The 19,253-nt window shown below is 39.6% G+C and overlaps 1 protein-coding gene across 17 annotated transcripts in view; it reads right to left on the minus strand.

Annotated features, from left to right (window-relative positions):
* Positions 1–19,253, minus strand: part of RBFOX3 (RNA binding fox-1 homolog 3) — a 942,623-nt gene that overhangs the window by 15,810 nt on the left and 907,560 nt on the right. For 15 of the 17 annotated variants that reach the window (XM_031968488.1, XM_031968497.1, XM_031968495.1 and 12 more), the window contains 4 exons: positions 15,664–15,801; positions 13,239–13,292; positions 12,043–12,135; positions 9,228–9,288 (listed from right to left, as the gene is read on the minus strand). In XM_031968488.1, the coding sequence (XP_031824348.1) occupies positions 9,228–9,288; positions 12,043–12,135; positions 13,239–13,292; positions 15,664–15,801 (346 nt within the window). The remainder of the gene's footprint in view (positions 1–9,227; positions 9,289–12,042; positions 12,136–13,238; positions 13,293–15,663; positions 15,802–19,253) is intronic. The other 2 variants (XM_031968489.1, XM_031968490.1) reach the window with 1 other exon arrangement.

A 19,253-nucleotide genomic window follows, 5' to 3' on the forward strand; every position in this document is an offset into this window, starting at 1 on the left:
GCTTAGCTTTTTAAGAATAATGGGAGGGAGGATGAAGGTAAGAGAATAAAGGAAAAAATTGGAACACAAAGTCTTACAAAAATGAATATTGAAAACTATCTTCACATGTATTTGGAAAAAGAAAAAAACTATTGAGAAAAAATAACAGGAGTAACTTTAAAGCTCAAGATAAATTGAGGCTTATAATGAATATTAAAGACAACAAATATTCTATTTTAGTTATGTAGGTGGCAAGACAAATAAAAAGATTTTTTAAAAGCATAGAGCCAATTGCCTGGGGGTAGATTCCTTTCTATTTCTGATAAAAAGGAGACTGCCTTTCTTAATTATGTGGAAGTGAGCTTAACTTTGATTCTTGGGAAAATGCAAGAAAAGACCATTTAAAAATTGTCTGGTGAAAAGGAAGCAGTGATTCCAAAGAGATAACCTGGCTTCATCAAGAGCAAGTCATGACAATTTAAACACCTTTTTTTTTTTTTTTTTTTTTTTTGACAGAATTCCTAAATAAAAAGAGGGGAATGGATATAGTTTATCTAAACTTTTGATAAAGTATCTGAGATACTTTTTGTGGGAAAGATGAGAGAGATCTGCATTAGCTAACATAATCAGATGGATTAAGAACTAGTTGAATAGCTGTACCAAAATTAGAAAGACTTGAGTTACCTGGGCAAGCCACTTGACCCAAATTTGCCTCTTAAAAAAAAACCCCAACTGGTTGAATAGTTGGTCAGTTAACCCAAAGATCTGTGCTGTGTCACATTTTTGTCAATGACTTGAATAAGGTGATAGATGGTATTCTTGTCAAATCTGCAGATTTGAAACAAAGCTGGGAGGGCAGACAGCTAATAACAGTCAATGGCAGATTCCAAAAGGACCTTGATAGGTTAAAGCATTGGACTGAATCTAATAATCTAATGATAATGAATCTAATAAGTTAAATTTCAATAGTGATAAATACAAAATATAACATTTGGGTATTAACATCTTCCCAAGGATAAGATAGGGAAGATATGGTTGGACAGCTGTTGTGGAAAAGATCGGAAGGTTTTAGTGGAACTACAAGCTCAAAATAATTGGCAGTGTGATGTGGGCAGACAGAAAAGCTAATGCCAAGTTGGATTTTGTCAAAGAGGAGTAATGCTTCCAGGAAAAAGAAGGTGATAATCTGCCTACTTAGCTCATGTCAGACCTTATCCACTCTGGGTTCAGTTCTGGATTCTGAGGTTTAAGAAGAATGTTGATAAGTTGGAATATATGCAAAAGTGGGCAACTGAGATGGTGAATGGCCATGAGTCAATATCACAGTGGGATCCATTGACAGAACTGGGCATATTTAACCTGGTAAAAGACAGACTCGGGGTCAAAGGGAAATGATGATTGTCTTGTAGTATTTCACAAGCTAGAACGTGGAAGAGGAATTGGATTTATTTGGCTAGAAGTTGGACAAAGGTAAATTTAACCTTGGAGTCAGAAAAAACTTCCTAACAACTGGAGCTGTCCAAAAATGCAATGGGTTCCCTTAAGGAGAAGTGGAATTTCCTCCTTTGAGATCTTCAAGCAGAGGTGAGATGATTTCTTGTCAGGATGATTATAATGAATATTCCTTTTGGGTAGAATTGGGTCAGATAGCTACTGAGCTCACTTCTACCTCTCAAATTCTGCAATTTGATTATCATAGGTAATGAAGAAAAGACTTAACTATTCTATTTTGCCTCCATTTTCTCTGTCAAGGAGATGACTTTCAAGGTGATAAATATGGAACAAAAAGAGTTAACCAATCATCCAAACCTACAATAAGGGAGCTCTAATTGAATGGGGTTAGATACTTTCCATGAGTTCACCAAGTCACTGACCCAGAATGAATTTAAGGAAATGATTGCTGAGGCCCCTGTTGGGATCTGACATTTCGTACTAGTGAGATTTTTTCTGTCAACTCACATAATGTCTCTGGGCCTCAGTTTCCTGACTGGTAAAAATGAGGAAGTTGAATCAGATGACCTTTAAGGTCCCTTCCAGGTTTAAATCTGTGAACAGCCATAGAGAATATAGAGTATTGAAAATGGGCAAATAGATAAATTTTAATAAAGGGAAAGAACACACTTTAGACTTTAGGCCACTGGATTTGTCTTAAATTCCTGGAAATTTTTTGAGATTGTATCATTAAAGGGATAATTAATGAGTCATTGGGAAAGGGAAGGGATTGTTATGAGCCACCAGTGCTTTGAATGATAGAATCAGAATTCAAAAAGATCTCAACAGCCTGAAATAATGGGCTATCATTTGTTGTTATTATTATACCAATAGCTTATAATATGACTTAAGATTTATTTATCAAGTTTCTTCTTCTTCTTCTTTTTTTTTTTTTTTTTTGTTTCTTCTTACAACAACTTTATGAGGTCAGCAGTGAGGATATTATTATTTCTATTACACAGATTAGGAAACTGAGATTTAAAGAGTTTAAATGACTTACATATGAAAACAAAACTACTATGGTTATGCCACCTATTTTAGATTCTTTTTCTGTAAAAGAGAAATAATTGTAGCTTTATTACCTAAGTCACAAGGTTGCCCTTAAGAAAAGAGCTTTATATACCTCTAACCACTATATAAAAGTAAGTCATTATTTACAATTGAATAAGGCAAAAATGAATGGAAAAAAATATAAAGTTTTATACTTGGATTTAAAATATCAGCTATAAAATATATCATGGATAGATAGATATCAGTTCATATAAAAAGGAACAGGAACTTTTAAGGGGCAGCAAGCTCCATGACAATCAAAAAATTCTAATGTGATCAGAGGCTGCAATAATACATATGTAGAATATGTACATAGTACTTAGAAAGGGGGAGTCATATTCACTGAAATTTGTCCTTTGATAGACCATATGTGAAGTATTCTGTTCTGTTTTGAATGGAAGATAAGTCAGAATGCACCCAGATGACCAAAATGGTGAGGACTTTGAAATCATGACATATGAAGATGTTTGAAAGGAAATGTTTAGCCTTTAGATGCAAAGACTTGGAAGAGGGCATGATAACTGTATTTTAGTATTTGAAGGACTCTCATATGAAAGGAAAATTAGATTTACTTTGTTAGATCCTAGAGAAAAGAACTACAAGTTTTATACAGTAGTTATAGAGAGGTAGATCTTGGCTAGATAGAAGAAAAAACTTGCTCATAATTAGAGTTGTCCAAAAGTGGAAATCGGCAGACTGTAGGGGTGGTAAGTTACCCATTTTAAAATTGAGGTTAGGTAACCCCTTGAGTATAAAAGAGGAGACTTTTAAGGCTTTGGCTGGGCTAGATGACCGAGGTTCCTGTCAATTCTGAGATTCTATTTCACAATTCTATTAAACTAAAACTCCTTTGAAGTGGAAAATAAACTGAATTAACGTGATCCAGTTTGATGGCTTCAGGGTGGGAAGGTAGAATGGTTCCCTTGGGTAAAACAGCTCCCCCCCCCCCCCCCCATTTCTTCCTCATGGTACAATCTTGGATTTCCTCATATCTAGGCTCTGGGTTCATTTAGTCCTCCTTTTTTTAGGACCCTGCATGACTAGAGAGATCCTTTAATCTTTTCAATTCCTGAAAGAGAAGAAACATCTTCATTCTTTTGTCAGGCTGGTAGGTCTGAGGGTTAGGAGAGTTAGGAGAGGAAAGCTGCCTGGAACCTCTGGTAATAATGAGAAGAACTGAATTAAAGAATTAGAAAAAAAGAACAAGAAAGAGAGAATGAGAAGAGTTGGTTTAAAGTCGAGAACTTTATAGACTAAGCCAGGCTAGGCTATCTTATGAATTAGTGACCAGACTGGAGATAGAAGTCTCACTCCTGAGATTTCCAAACTCAGATCCTAGAGAGTAAACTGATCATAAAGTACTCATGAAGATTCTTCAGGCAAGAACATTTTCTAATTTGGTAACAATGTAAGATCTGAAGCATATTTCAGGAATCACTACAATTTTTATGGGAAAATTATAGGAAGTCAAAGTATTCTGATTAGAAAGAAATATTCCATCTCTTGGGAAAACTCCACACATCAAGAAAAGAACTTTTTAATGAAGGTACTAATCAATGGAAAAGTGAAGCTAGTGGTATAGAGGATAGAACAATCAAGAAGACCAGATTTCAAATCTGAGCAGTTGTGTGACCCTGGGTAAGTCATTTAACCCAATTTGCCTCAGTTTCCTCATCTGTAAAATGAGCTGGAGAACAAAATGGTAATCCCATTTCCCAAAATAGTCCCATCTCAGAAGTTTAATAGGAGTGTAGGAAGTTGCTTAAGCTTTCTATGTCTCAATCTCCTCATCTGCCAAATAGAGATAATAATAGTGTTTACCTCTGAGAGTTTGTGAAAATCAAATGTCATAATGTATGAAAAGTATTTAATAAGACTTAAGTTACTACATAAATGTGAGCTCTCATCATGATCATCACTGTTGTCACTAATGTAATAAAGCTAGAGGCATGGAGGACAAATCTTATCCTTTTCTCCATCCTCTCTCCACTTCCCACACTTTTCTATTGCTCTATTGCTATTTTAGGGCCAGCCCTAAATAAGCGAATGTCCTTCCTGTTAGATTTCCCATACAAATCTGCAGGTATTTTCTGCTTCTGTTTGGTTCCTTTCTTCTTTATCTATTGTTATTTATATATGTAACAATATATACTTACATATTGTTACATATATGTATAAATACTATGTATAAAAACAAATGGCCTCTTACATAAATTAGATGCTGAATGCTGTATTACAAAGGACTTTAGGAGGATCCAGTCCAACTCATTTTTTAAATTGATTTTGTTATTGAGGTCTGGACAGGGTGGGGTGGAGGTGGGGAAGGGATTTACCCTAAGATCCATAACAGGTTAGTGGTAGTGTTTTGGCTAGAGTTTATTTCCTTATTCCTAATCCATATATAGGTCCTAAATCATATTATATAGACATTTTTCCTGGTTTTTACTCAAAAATAGGATTGCTTGCATTTTAAAGCCTATTCATTTGCTTCCATAGATAAATCTGGTCTTTTTTTTTTATTTCTGGAGATGAGTTTTGCTCTTGTAGATAGAGGCAAAAGTCACATGAAGTCAATGATGAGCAAAGCGACATGTGCTGCATCTTATCAGCAGAGTCTCCAGAGAACATAGCGCCTTCTACATTGGAATGACATTAAAAGAAATCATATTCTGGGACATGCCAGTGAATAAATTTAGGTGAAGTTGTCACTGTTACAAGGGCATATGGTGATTTTTGTTTGACCTGATTGGTCTCAATCATTAAAAGTCCTGATTTAATCTTTCATGGATAGAGTGATTTCTTTTTTTTTCCCTTCAGAGTTTTAAAACCCTATTCAATTTTACCCAGAAACTATATGAAAGCTGGAGAGCCCTCATGTGGTTAGTGAGCTACGTAATTATTTTTTTTTATATTATTTTTATTTTTTCCCTTGGTGGATCTGTGATTTCATTAAGATGGGTATTACCTCTCACAGTGCAGATTACAATTCATCTATGTCTGCCCATCTTATAATACAATTGTCCACATCCTCCCATAAATCCTTCATAGGAAGAGTATACAGCACTGGGGAGGAGGGGTCTCTTAGAGCTTTTGACATTGTTTGAGTATTAATGGTGTGCTGGCTGTCCAACATGGGTGTTCAGGAGGCAGTTAATTGGACGTAGAATGAAGAAGATCTGGATTCAAATCCTGCATTAAACCTACACTGTGTGACACTAGATAAATCATGTAACATTCTTAGGCCTCAGTTTTTTCATCTGTAAAATGAGAATGTTGGACCTGATGATTTCTGTGGTCCCTTCCAGTTCAAAATCTATGATCTCACAATCCATCAATTAGCCCTTGCTTTCACTATCTTTTTTTTTTTCCCCTTCTAGTCAGATATTTCTCTGATAGTGTCTTTTATACTGCTTTTCTTGTACAATTCTTCTTCTACTTCTTCTTTTTTTTTTTTTTTTTTTTTTTTTGCAATGTATTGTAACCTACTCACATCCATTAGATGCTGGTTTATTGCTTCTTATGTGATATTTATTTAGGAAAACTCAAAAAATGTGTATTCTTAAACTATTAGTGTCCAATTCTAACCAAACCCAGATTTTCCCTAGAATACTCAAATACTTTCACCTAAGCTAATCCTATCATCATTGGACCAGCAGTATTTAAAATGGTCAGAGATACAACTGCTCTCTCCTACAGTCACAGAGAAATGATTCAACAGCCACATGACACACCCCTGAATATGCCGTAGCAGTTGAATCCTTAGCATTAAGTTTTGTTGATCGCAGGGGGTTTTGGTGAGAATGTGTGTACAGCAAACTGTCAGCACCACAAAACCAAACTAAACAAAACCTTACATCCTGTTGAGTTGCCTGTAAATAGCCCAAACTATTAGCTATTCGGTGGGTAAAGAGCCTGAAGGGACATCTAGCAACACTGATGTTTTAGAGAGTGCCAAGTTTGATAGGAAACAACAATGTGGTAGGGGAGTCAAAAAATTCACTGTGGGCTTAGTTAAGCAGGGGACAGAGTCCCATTGTTTTCTGCCTTGATCAGGCCACCTCCAGAGTACTCGAGCTCAGTTTTTGGAGTCAACAGTTTAACAAGACCATTTAGGGATGAGCAGAGGAGCATGATTTAGGATGATGTTGTCTACTCTATGTCATATAAGGATAAATGGAAAGACTTAGGAATGTCTGTCCTGAAAAAAAGAATTGGGGTATTTGTATATGTGGGGGGAGATATGAGAGCTATTTTTAAGTAATTAGAGACTATGTAGAGAGGATTAGATTGATTATTTGACTTCAAAGGGAAGAACTAGAAGAAATGGGTGTAAGTTGTCAAGAGGCCAATTTACATTTGATGTAAGGGAAACAGAGCCATCTAAAAGGATAATGGACTGCTTTCTGGGATAGGGCTGTTGCTGTTGAGTCATTTTCAACTCTTCATGCCCCTGTTTGGGGTTTTCTTGGCAAAGATACTGGGGTGGTTTGCCATTTTTTTCTTCAGCTCATTTTGCATTGCCCAGGGACACAGAGCTGGTGACTGAGGCCATATTTGAACTCAGGAAAATGAGTCTTCCTCACTCTATTCTGGCCACAACCTTGCACTCTATGCACTGTACCACTTAGTTGTCTTGAGATAATGAGTTCCTCCCCAGTGGAGGTCTTCAAGCAGAAGCTGGACATCTTGTTGAGTATATTGTGGAGGGGATTTGTTTTCAGGTATGGATTGAACTAGGTAGCCTCTAAATTTTCCTTCTAACATGAAACTTCAATCATCTTGATATTCTCTTGAAGGACACATTTCTTATTGGGTGTATGAAAAATACAACAAAAGCAAAGCAAGGATTAGAATTGGATTAGAATGAAGAAAGTCTAACTAGTCATGTGACTTGCTTTGTCCAGTAGAATGATGTTCAAAACAAGCTTCTGTAATTTAAAAAAATTTCTCTTTGGTTATAAAAATCAGTTGGGGAGGCACTTTGGGGTCTCTGGCATTTGAGGAGTCAATTGATTTGCATTGACATGCAAATGCTAGCTTTGTAAAGTAAATCATAGATGGTTTCATAACTTTGTTCTCAGTTTCTCTTTATTTCAGATAATTAATTTTAATACATGGGAAAGGAAAGGAAACAGTACCCCCCCCAAACAAAGCTTTTTTTTTTTTTTTTTTAACCAGGCTTACGATAATAAGGCACTTTGGGGGATGTTTCCAGGTGATTGTTCTTGTTAGTCCTTTTACACACACACACACAGGAATCCTCAACATATACAAATAGTATCTTTGTATATTACACCGTCATTGAGTTGAAAAGACTAGCAGTTCTGCCATGAATTTAAACAAATTATTTAGTTTATCTGGATCGCAGCTTCCTCATCTTGAAAATGGACAACATAATCATCAGAATTTCTTTTTTAGTTTCTCCTCCAGAATGGTACAGTGGGAAGAATTGTTGATAAGGAGTCAAAAGATTTGAGTTCTAATCCCACTCTTCTGCTTGATAACTATGTGATGTTGGACGAATAAATCCATCTCTCTGGACCTCAGTTTCTTCATTTATAAAATGAGTTGACCTACGTGATCTCTTAAGCTTTTTCTAGCTATGTTCCTATGACTACATAAAAACTTTTTTTCAGAAACACTGACAAAAATGTTACAAAAACAATATTGCAGAGCAATGTAAGAATGTATACTTATCAATATAAAATCTACAAAATACACATTTATATACAACACAACATTATATATTTATTGTTATCTATAACAATATGTATTTATAGTAATAAAGTTATAGATTATAGGTAATGGGGGTCACATTCCCAAAATACTAGGAGAAGGTATGGAGGAAAAAAGGAGCTATCTAAATAGTGGAAATCTCCCCATTCTTCCTATATTGTACCTTTAATGATAATTAATTATCTTCCAGAACTCATCAGCTATTTCTTCCTTTTGGCAAGATAGTCTGTGATGCAGTCCTATTCTAGAATCATAGATTATATAAAATATAGATTATAGAATCATATAACAACTAGAAAGGACTTTGGATGTTATTTAGTCTAATCCTCTCATTTTGGGAATAAGAAAGTGATTAAGTGACTTGCCTAGTGATTTCAGCTAGCAAGTATTTAAAGCTAGATTTGAACTTAGGTCTACCTTCCTCCAGACTCAGCATTCTATGCTGTCTGCCAACTGGTGCCCCTAATCACACAGCTAGAAGGTAATAAAATCAGAATTTGGATCTAGATCCCTTGACGCCAATTCCAATACTCTATCATTCCACACTGCTTATGTAGTAAGGTATTTATTATAAGTAAATAATTCTAAGAAAAATGGAAATTCATCTTAGAATAACTTCCCTTCATATACATTTATACACATGATACTATTTCATGTTGGTATTGTCCATTGTCTATATATGTTAGGGAAAATCCCAGTGGCCCTCTAGTCTGCATAAGCACAGACAAATTATATTAGGCAAGAAGATTCCTGGCTCTGCTCAGACCTTATAAACACTCTGATGACCCTCTTCTATCCTGAGAAAAGAGAGTTGGGAAGACAGTGTAGGCTGGACTATTGTTTTAAGGAAATAAAAATCAGATCCTTTCTAGGGAGCTTTGTAGCTTCTCAACATTGTCCCCTGGAATCTGACTCAGCGCAGAATGGCCACCCCTCCACTGCTTGGGCCTCTATGTTCTCTGCCATCTTACCATTAGTGTAGGGATTCGTGGTCTTCTTATTGGTCATTACCCGAGCTGTGGCATTATTTACCTGCCCAGAGAGAGAAAGAGAGAGAGAGAGGGTAGGTTGAGCATTAGCACCTGGTCCCTATGAGCTGCCATTGGTTTTATTAAGAAGTCTTGAAGTCCAGGGAGTTGACTGGGTATCTATTGGCAGTCTCAGGAATAGGGGATAGAAGGAGGCATAGGAGATTTTAGCCAATGGCCTGTGCCAACATCCCATGTCCAATCCCATTCAGCTAGAATTTCCTGCCAAAACTGTCCAGTCCCTGGTTCCCAGACTGCCTTCTCCTCCCAGACTCATGCAACCCTCTCCCTTTCCACAGTGTTAACTAGCTCCTTAAATGCTCCTTGTTGGGACCTAAACCCTAGACCTGGTCACTCTGGAAGTTGTCCCATCCCAAACCACAGCCTTTCACTTCTAACTTCTAGCCTGGAAATACTATAGTAGAGTCAACTCAACTCTACAATCAATTATTAAAAGTCTAGCACCACTTTGCAATCAAGTTGTTATTCTACAGGGTACTGTAAGCCATATAGTGCTTGAAAACCATACCTTCAGGCCAGCCAAAACCTCATGCATATGCTCCTCCCCTCATCTCCAGTCCTAATGTCCTGCTGAGAGGTGAGCTGGACCGCCTTCCTTTCATTTTCAGTTTATGCAAATTCACTCCATTCATCTGCCTCTGCAATGGCTCCCGACAGGCTCAGAAGGGGAAGCCCTCCCTAGTCCTAGAATTCCCTTGATATTATTACTTGCTCATCACAGTGCTAGACTTCACTGTCTGTGATCAGCAACCAGAATCTACAACTGCTTCCCACAGTAAATAGCTCTGTAGAGGAATATATGCAGAAATACACCCGCTCCAATTTCGCAGGCAAGTGATCAGAACGATAGTCTCTTTGGACTCCATACAGCCAGAGGGAGTCCATTCCCAGAAGGATTATGAAGGGGAAATGGATACATGGGGGACAAGTGGAGAATATATACTATTTTTATTTTGTCTATGAGGGAAGGGAGTAGTGGAGTCCCTAGTCTATGGACATTTTCTTCAATAATCTGGCCTCCTACTCAAACCCAACAGGGTGGGTTTCCTAGAGGTCTGAGAGCCAAGGGAATCTAGGGTTTGGGAAAAAGGAAGTGAAATCTTTTAGGGAAAGTTTAGTGAGAGCAGAATAATGTACCACAAAGGTAGGATTATTGAATGAATTTTATGGTACAAAAGTGGAGAATAGTATGGAGAAGCTGAAAAAGTAAAGTCTGACCCTCCTCCACCTTACAAATGCACATACTTAGTGGGGGCCCAATTTATACAGCATTCCCTTTTGTCTTCTATCTTACCTGACTCCTCAATTTCTTGAGCCCTCCCCCCTTTCCTCCTCCATTGCCTTCCTTTTCTCTCTCTGTCTCTGTCTCTTTCTCTCTTTCTTCATTTCTTCCCTTTCCAGCTCTGCTAACTCAAGTCTCAGGAGCTTGGAGCCTAAACATTTCTTAGATGCTGGCCTGACAAGAAGCCCAGGGATCCAGGGTCAGTGGCACAGATCAATACTTCTCAGCAGTGGGACTTTCCTGATTGGGACTTTTGTTTCCTTACTAACGTAGAGCAGGCTAGGATTTGAGAAGAGGAGGAGCAATAGATGGGAATAATTTGGTTCTGCTAACTCAGACAAACTAAATCTATTCATTGTTCCTAGCTTGCTTGACCCTCCCCTCCTCCCCCTTTGGCCCAGGTCCAGTTTCTGTAGCTCCTTCCCCTTACTATTGTGCCTAGTCACCAGCTCACAAGTTTCCCAGTATTTTCAACACCAGAATAGAAAATGAAATCAAACCAATCCAAACTACCAGCATCACACACAGAGGAAGCATGCATCCCGGGACCCGGCTCTCTGTGCCCCAAATCAGGGAGGGGGATGAGTGGGCTTTAGCAGTTCTCTCCCACCCCCATTCTGACAACTTGTGCATGTGCTTAGTATCGTACCCTGATGCCATTTCATCAAGGATTGGAAATTAGAGGAGGGGAGTGGAGAATCATTGAGTTTGCAAGAATTATAGGACATGGGGAAGAAGGAAGAAGAAGGGACAGAAATAGGCCAGCAAAGGAAACTGCCTTTGGTTGGTGAGAGATTCAGCTGAAGGTCGAAAGACTGCCTGTGAAAGAGACAGAGGATGGGGGATAGGTGCAGAGAGGCTCAGGTGAGCTTAGCCCTTGCTCTTGGAATGCTATTCTATTTTCTCTCAGCCAGTAATCAGTCAGCACCTCTGAGGAGTTGGGCGGAGATTGTGTCAGAGGGTCAGCTGAGCAGACTTCAGCTCCAAACCCTTGCCTCCATCCCCAAGTTTGTCAAAGTCAAAAATTCCAGGGATTCTGCCAGTTGAGGGCTGCCCCTTGTATTCCATCTCTGAAGCCAGTTTGGGAATGTCTCCTCACTTATTTCAGGAAACAGAAAGAAGGAAGAGATATTCCTGCCTGTTTCCAAAGAAAGGATGGAGGAACATGGGGCTGGATTGGAAACTAGGACCAGGTCAAGAAACTGGAGCATTGACTGGATTCTTTGATCTTTTCCAAGGTCTGGTTTTAGTGCCTTCTCTGTCATCCTTTAAACTAGGAGCAAGTGCCTGTGGCAAAAATCCTATAGGAGTCATACTGTCTACAGGGCCCTGCTGGAAGCAGCTATGGGAAAATGAGAGCAACCAAAGGTTTAGGGGGTGAGAGGTGGGGGACACAGAGAGACGGGTATAACGCAGAGAGGGCATCCTCGCCCCTCGTCACACTTATCTGAGCACCTCTATTTTCCGTCCCTCTACGATTGTCCCATTCAGCTTCTCTCGTGCTCGGTCAGCATCTGTGCTAGTTTCAAAAGTTACAAACCCAAATCCCTGTGAGCAGAGGAGAAGGACAGACATGGAAAGAAAGACACAGGATGAGAAAAAAGGAAAAAAAAAGGAAGGGGAGGCAGGGATGAGGGAAGAGGGAAAGGGTGACAGGGAGGGAGAAAGAAAGAAAGAGAGAGAGAAAGAGAGAGAAAGAGAGGGGGGTGAGTCAGAAGAGTTGATAGGAGAGACTCAGGCTGCTGAACTGCAGAAAAAGGTCTGGTTTTAGTGCCACCATCACACACAGAGAAGGCTAAGGGCACCAGGCTCTGGGCAGCAGCTGTAGAATTTGTCCTTTCTGAGCTGCCCCTCCTTGGTAGCAAGGGTGGCCCACAAGAGGGGCAGAAGCTACCAGAAGGATATGAACTGGTAAGAGGCGAGAGGTGCCTGTCTTGCCCCCTCTTGGAAAAACGCTGGAGTGAGTGGAGGGAGGGGCAGAGAGTCTGAGGACTGGGGGGAGCTGAAGCCAGGGCTTCTGGTCAGAGCCCCTTGGGCTGGGCACCTCTCCCCCACCTCGACCCTGATGGCTCAGCCTTGTCCAGTTCTCCAAATCCCTCTTTTCTTTGCCAGCTTTAGATGGGTACCTTTGTGCATACCCCCCCTTGGATGAACCTTACCCATTCCCAACCCTGGTGCCCATGATGCCCAGGTAATCCCACCTCCAGTGAAAAGCTCCCCAAGCCAAAGCCAGGGACAGGCATGTGGGGACAGGATGCTGGTGGGGACGAAATGCTGGTTGATCCAACACTGAGGTGAGGGAGAGAGGTATAGTGGGAAAAGGAGGACACAAACAGAATAGCAGGAGGTGTTCCCAAGGGGTAGGCAGAGGTCCTGTCGCTTTTAGAAAGGAAGAAGCAGCAGCAACACAGACAGCTTGGGGAAAGGTGGGAAGAGGGGAGGGATTGCAGGAGGAGGAGGAGATCAGGATTGCAGGGAAGAGGCAGGACAGGTGTGAGTCAGGAAGAGCAGGGAATACAAGCACCCGTGTTGCTCAGGGGTCCTCGGGCTCGAAGCTCTCCAGGAAGGAAACGCACATTTCACACGTTAGCCTGGCGGGACCGTTACAGCTGGGTTCGCTGTAATGATGGCGGCGTCTGGGCAGCACCCACCTTGGAGCCCCGTTCGTTAAAAATGATCTCCACGTCTAAAATTTTTCCGAATTGCTGGAGAGAGAGGAGAGAAAAGGGAACAGGTTGAGGAGGCTCATTTTATCCTGAGATGTCTTGAAGTGTTCACTCTGAAACCTCTCAGTCCTTGTTTGCATCTACAAAGAGGCAGGAAAAGTCCTTCTTTCGAGTGAAATACCTTTTTTTCCCATCTGCTATCACTTCTCATTATTCCTTTAACAGGAAGAATACTTTTTGTTCTATAACTAGAGAGGCAAATACAAGGGCATAATTCACACCAGGGACTCCTCTTACCTTGGGCATAGTAGGTCCCAGACCTACCAATGTGCTTCTGAAAGCATGTTACCTCTTCCTTGTTTCTGCTGCCAAATAGGGCTAGGTTATAAGCATCTGGCTGAGAGCTCAGCTACCAAGTATTAAAGCCCTGGATGCAATGGTAGACTTTGCCCTTTTTAAGCTAAGGTCTTTAATTGAGGCAATGCCCAATCAATGATTAAGGCTAAGTAAAAACTGAAGCAACAAATGGCCTCTTCTAACCTAGTCAAAATAAAGCAGTACATGATGATGCTAGATCATTTCCTAGAAGGAGTTTACTATTTGTACTATATAATATATTCTTGTATATTATACAACATTTTAGAGGCAGGGATTGGATTACCCTAGGCCAACTAGCTAGTCCCTAGCATAACCAGGTTTAGGTCCCACATTTCAGTGCTTTTTAAAATCACAAATCTAGAGTTATAGGGGGCCTCAGGGTTCATTTTAGTCCAAGCCCATTATTTTATAGATGAGGAAACAGAGGCCTTGGGAGATTGTGACTTGTTTATGGTCACACAGATAGGAAGCATCCATGCCATCTTCTATAATTTGAGGTTGGATGGAGTCCACTCAGGGTAGCAACAGTGACACCTCAATGGTCGCGGGATATTTGAATTGTCACTCAGAGGAGTGTCCTGCTGAAGGTACATGGATAAATAGGAATAAAAAAAAAAAATACTATACTAATAATATTGCTTGTTCTTCATTCTTGAAATCAGGAAGGTGATGCCATGACACATGAGTTAGATTTAAGTGAGAAATCTTTGCACAGCAGGCTGTGCAGTCATCAGCCTGACTTTCTCCTCCAGAGCCATCTGGGTCCAGGAGTCAGATATAGATTGGGATGGCTAGAGATAACCTTGGATGCAATGGGAGAACTTGACCTTTTAAAGCTAAGGTCTTTAATTAAGACAACACCCATTCAGTGATTAAAGATAGGTAAAAATTGAGGCAACAAAGTCTCTTTTACCTAGTCAAAGAAAAACAGTAATAACGGCATAAATAATAATAATAAAAAAACACTGTAGATAATAGTCAATAATAGCTGACATTTATATGACACTTTAAGATTTTAAAAATATTTTAAAGATGTCATCTCATTTGAACTTCAAAACAATTAGCAAGTACTACATCAGTATTATCACCATTTCCCAGATGCAAGAATAGGGACCCAAAACATTTATCCGAGGTCGCACAACAGGGTAAAATTAATCTCCTAATTGTCTTTCTGACTGGCTAGACTACCTCTCCTTGTCAAGCTAGTTCCTTGAGCAGAACCTCTTGTCTGGTGATGAAACAAGGAGAACCAGAGCAAAATCTTCTTTTGAACTGCCTTGAGAAAGAGGGAGGAAAGTGGGAGGGGAGGAAGAACATGAAGAAGGAAATTCTTTTGGCAAGTAGTCTGGCAGAAATCCGCTTTCCCTCTTAGGCTTAGGTAGCTGGAGAAGCAGGGTGTGCAAATCATACCTAGGGGGAAAGACTTTTTGGGATCTAGAAGGCTCAAGAAGAGAGGAAGAGTAGGCATGATAATGAAGATGATCATGTTAATATAGCCATGACATAAATAACAATTTTCTCAAAACTCTTTGAGGTAGCAGCTCAAGTTTATTATTATTATCGTTTAAAAAATAGATGAGGAAACTGAGGCACAAAGACATAATTACAGTTGCAACTAAGGCAAGTGTAATAATTTGAGATGAATGAATTGGAGGAACAAATTGAAGGCATTTTGGATGAAGCTTCCTTGTTTTGTTTCTCACACAATCCCAGGGAAGAAAGAAGGGAAAGAAGAGAAAGTCTGTATATAGAGATCCTTGTAGATTTCCAAGGGCTTCTGAGGCTAATGTAATGTGATATCCAACAGGAGGCACTCCTGGGATGGGGGGGAAAGGATGAGAAAAAGGGAACTGGGACATATCTTGATGTGTCCACATGTCCAATACTTTTCCCTTTTTCCTGATAAGGGACTCCCTGGTTTTCAGTCCAAGTAAATAATGGTGTGTGGAAGGAGTTTGAAGCTGGAAGGCTGGGATGAGGAGTAGGAAGACGAAGACAAGGGAGGGGAGAGGGTTGGGATGAACATACTCACCCCGAACATTTGCCGTAGATCAGGATCCCTGAACCGGAAGGGGATGTTGGAGACGTGCAATCTCTTGGGCTGCTGCTTGTCTGTGTTCTCTGAGGAATGTAGCTGTTGGCTGTCTGTCTGTGCAGCTTCATCTGTTTGCTGGGAAGACAGAATAGAATGCCTGTGAGATTCCCTCAGAACCTGTTGCTATGGCAAGGTGGAAAGTTGTTCCAGAGGGTAGCTTGTGATGTTTTACAGGCATTTTAAACTTAGCATGTCCAAAACAGAACTAATTACCTTTTCTTTCCAAATTCATCTCTCTTCTGAACTTGCCAATTTTGGTTGAAGGCCTAACTTCACTAAACTTAGCCAGGCCCAGACCTGACTATGTTCTTTTACTTTTTGGCATTTTTTGTTGCTTCACCCTCCAACTGGACCTCTAGACTCCAGGACCCAAAGAAGTTGCCCTGGCACTGGGCTGTCCTTATGGATGGGTTGCCAGCATAACTAGCTGGCAAATCTTATTTGTGTTCTTTTACCCTGGCCCATAAGTATTTCTCCTTTCTCCAGCTTTCCATGAATGACTTTGTGAACTATAATCAAATCAACATGACCATTGCTTCTGGAGGGGACTTGTCAACTGCTTGATCCATTATTTTATTCACCATCTCTGTGATTTCCAAGATTAAAATACTCTTGCTGGCAACAGTTTCCCAAAGGATGTTGTCTTTTCTTAACAGAATGAAAGCTACTTTAGGGACCATATGTCTTTTCATTTATTCATTCATTTGTTCATTCATTCACTCACTCACTACACATATCCAATCAGTTGGCACATTTTTTCATTTCTACCTCCACAGCAACTCTTCACTTGGATAGTGACTATGTTAGCTCAGGCTTTCATCATCTTTCATCTGAACTTTTGCAATAGTCTTTTAATTGTCTCTTTGATTCAAGTATCTCTCCACTCCAAACTGTCCTTCATCTAGCTGCCAAAGTGATTTTTACTAAAGTGCAAGGTTGACCATGTCTCTCCACTACTCAATAAATTTCAGTGACTATTACTTTGAAGATCAAATAGAAACTCACATCACTTAAAGCCTTTAGCAACCTGACCTCAACCTATCTTTTCAGTTTTATTTCACATTATTCCACTTCATGAATACTATGGTCCAGATAAGCTTTATTGTATCATACACATGGCATTCCCTTTCTCTCTCCAAGTTTTTGCATTAACTATCCCCTCAGGATTGGAATTTTTTCCTTTCTCACCTGTCTGATAGAATGCCTAGTTTCCTTCAAAGTCCCTTTCTACATGATACCTCTCCGATCCTCCTTGAGGCTAGTGCTTTCCCTCCAAATTCTGTTTAACTATCTCTATACATTTTCTCTCTCCAGCAAGACAGTTTTTTTTGAAGGGAGAGACTTTTCCCATTCTGTGTCTGTATTCCTAGTACCTAGTAGAGTTTCTGGCACTTAATAAATACTTGCTGATTGATTGTTCTTCACATTATCAGGATCTCTAGGTTAGATCTCTATCCAGTCTTCTGGAATTCTCCTTCCTTTGGAGGTGGGGAGAAATTGGAGATCAGATATTCCCACCTAAGTCTTTTCTCCTACTCCTTAATGCTTGCCCCTCTCCCCTTCCTTATATTCCAGTGCAGAACCATGTAAGAAATAGGGGTCAGAACAACTCTCCAGGAAGGCTACTTAAATAAAGGAGAATGAAGAGACATAATACATCCCTCTCTTCCCTCTGCACACATATACCTAAGCTTCTGCTTCACCTTCCTTTTGTTTCTGTCTTGCATGGACTTCTTTTATAACAACTCAGGTCATCCTGAGCCATCCCAAACAGCCTCCAACAATCCCTAACTCACCTTTCCCTTTCCATACAAGTTCATAATTTTGTGATCATAAGCTACTAATGAGAATGTTTTAAATTGTCTTTTCTATTGCAGGCTCTTTGAGGGGAGGGCTGATTTTCACTATTTAAGACAGTGTGACTATAAATTTCTATTCATGCCTTTTAATCATGATATGGAGGTGACTCGGGGTTTCTCTTTTTTTATTTTTTAAAGTTTTTTATTTTCAAAACATATGCCCAGATAATTTGACAACATCGACCCTTGCATAGCTTTGTGTTTCGGATTTTCTCCTCCTTTCCCTCATCTCCTCCCCTAGATGGCAAATAATTCAATATGTGTTAAACATGTCAAAATATATGTTAAATCCAATACATATAAACATATTTATACAATTCTCTTGCTGTACAAGAAAAATCAGATTAAAAAAAAGTAAATGAGTAAGAAAACAAAATGCAAGTGAATAATAACAAAAAGAGTGTGACTCAGGATTTCTCAAGGTTATCTCAATATAGTATAAGATCTCTGAGGTTCTAAACAAACTGAAAAGGCTTTGATGATTGACCTGGTAAAAGAGTTCCAGACACCAGGACTTGGGGCCTGGCTACCTTCAATGGTGAAATTTCAATATATCTAGTTAGAAAGATCTAATCCACTGTGGTCTGTGAGTCTCTCTCCTCTAACTCTAGAAACTTCAATCAACAATCAAAGAACAATCAACATTACTATAACTTTTGGAAAGAGCAGGTCAACTGACTGGCTTATTGTTCTACTTATCATGCCAGACCAAAAACCTTACGTTGGTCACCACTTCCCTTTATGCTGTCCCCCTCTATTACAATGTAATGTCTTTCTTTTGTATTTGTTACCCTTCCCTCTTATCCTGTGACTTTCCCTGCCACCTCAGGACATTTGGTAAGAAGCACATTGGCCAGACTGGATTTTCCATTTTCTTTTCCCTAATGTTCTTTCTTCTGTCCTTCCTTGATCACTATAGAAATAAAATGGGAAATGAGGAGGAGAAGCAAAGAACATAGATAATCCATAACCTTGATAAAGACTCAGCTGTAGTAATAGATAGGTTGGATATAGTAGTTGTTTCCAAGAGGACTCAGGGATACTTGGTGGGCTAGTTAGTATTTGTTGCCTGGAACTAATTCTTATCCTCTTTATCAGGCTCCTCTATCATGGCTTCCTTTGGATACTAAAATCTGCAACTAAACTCTCCTTCATTCCTCAGCTTTAAAACACATGTTACCTCTGGTTCCTTTTGCAAAAATGGATTCAGCAGAAGTTGTCTTCCAGGCCTTCCGTTCAAGGTACCCTTGCAATCAATTTGGAATGCAGGTTCCTGATCAAGATTTGTTCCTTGATAATGAAGAGGGAAAACTGACCTACTCCCACTCCCTGTCCCCAAAAAATCTCAGAGTAGGAAGATCATTTATTCCAATCCCATCCTATTACATATAAAGAAATGAGGCCAGAGAAAAGAAATAATTTGCCTCCCTGATTATCACAAGATAGTTAGGGGCAAGGCCAGGCTCAGAATCAGAACCCAGATATAAATCTTGGCCAGTCCAACACTTTCTACCACACAAGGTATCCTAGCAGAGGCTCCTTTGATGAACCTGATACAGGGTAGTTCCAAATGTGCTGTGCTCCAGAAAGTAGCAAGTATTTCTTATGTCCTTCCAAGTTGTTTTTCCTTCCAATGGTATTGTCATTGTATACTTTTTTTTCCTGGCT

Source organism: Sarcophilus harrisii, chromosome 4 (assembly GCF_902635505.1).
Source record: "Sarcophilus harrisii chromosome 4, mSarHar1.11, whole genome shotgun sequence".
Taxonomy (NCBI): Eukaryota; Metazoa; Chordata; class Mammalia; order Dasyuromorphia; family Dasyuridae; genus Sarcophilus; species Sarcophilus harrisii.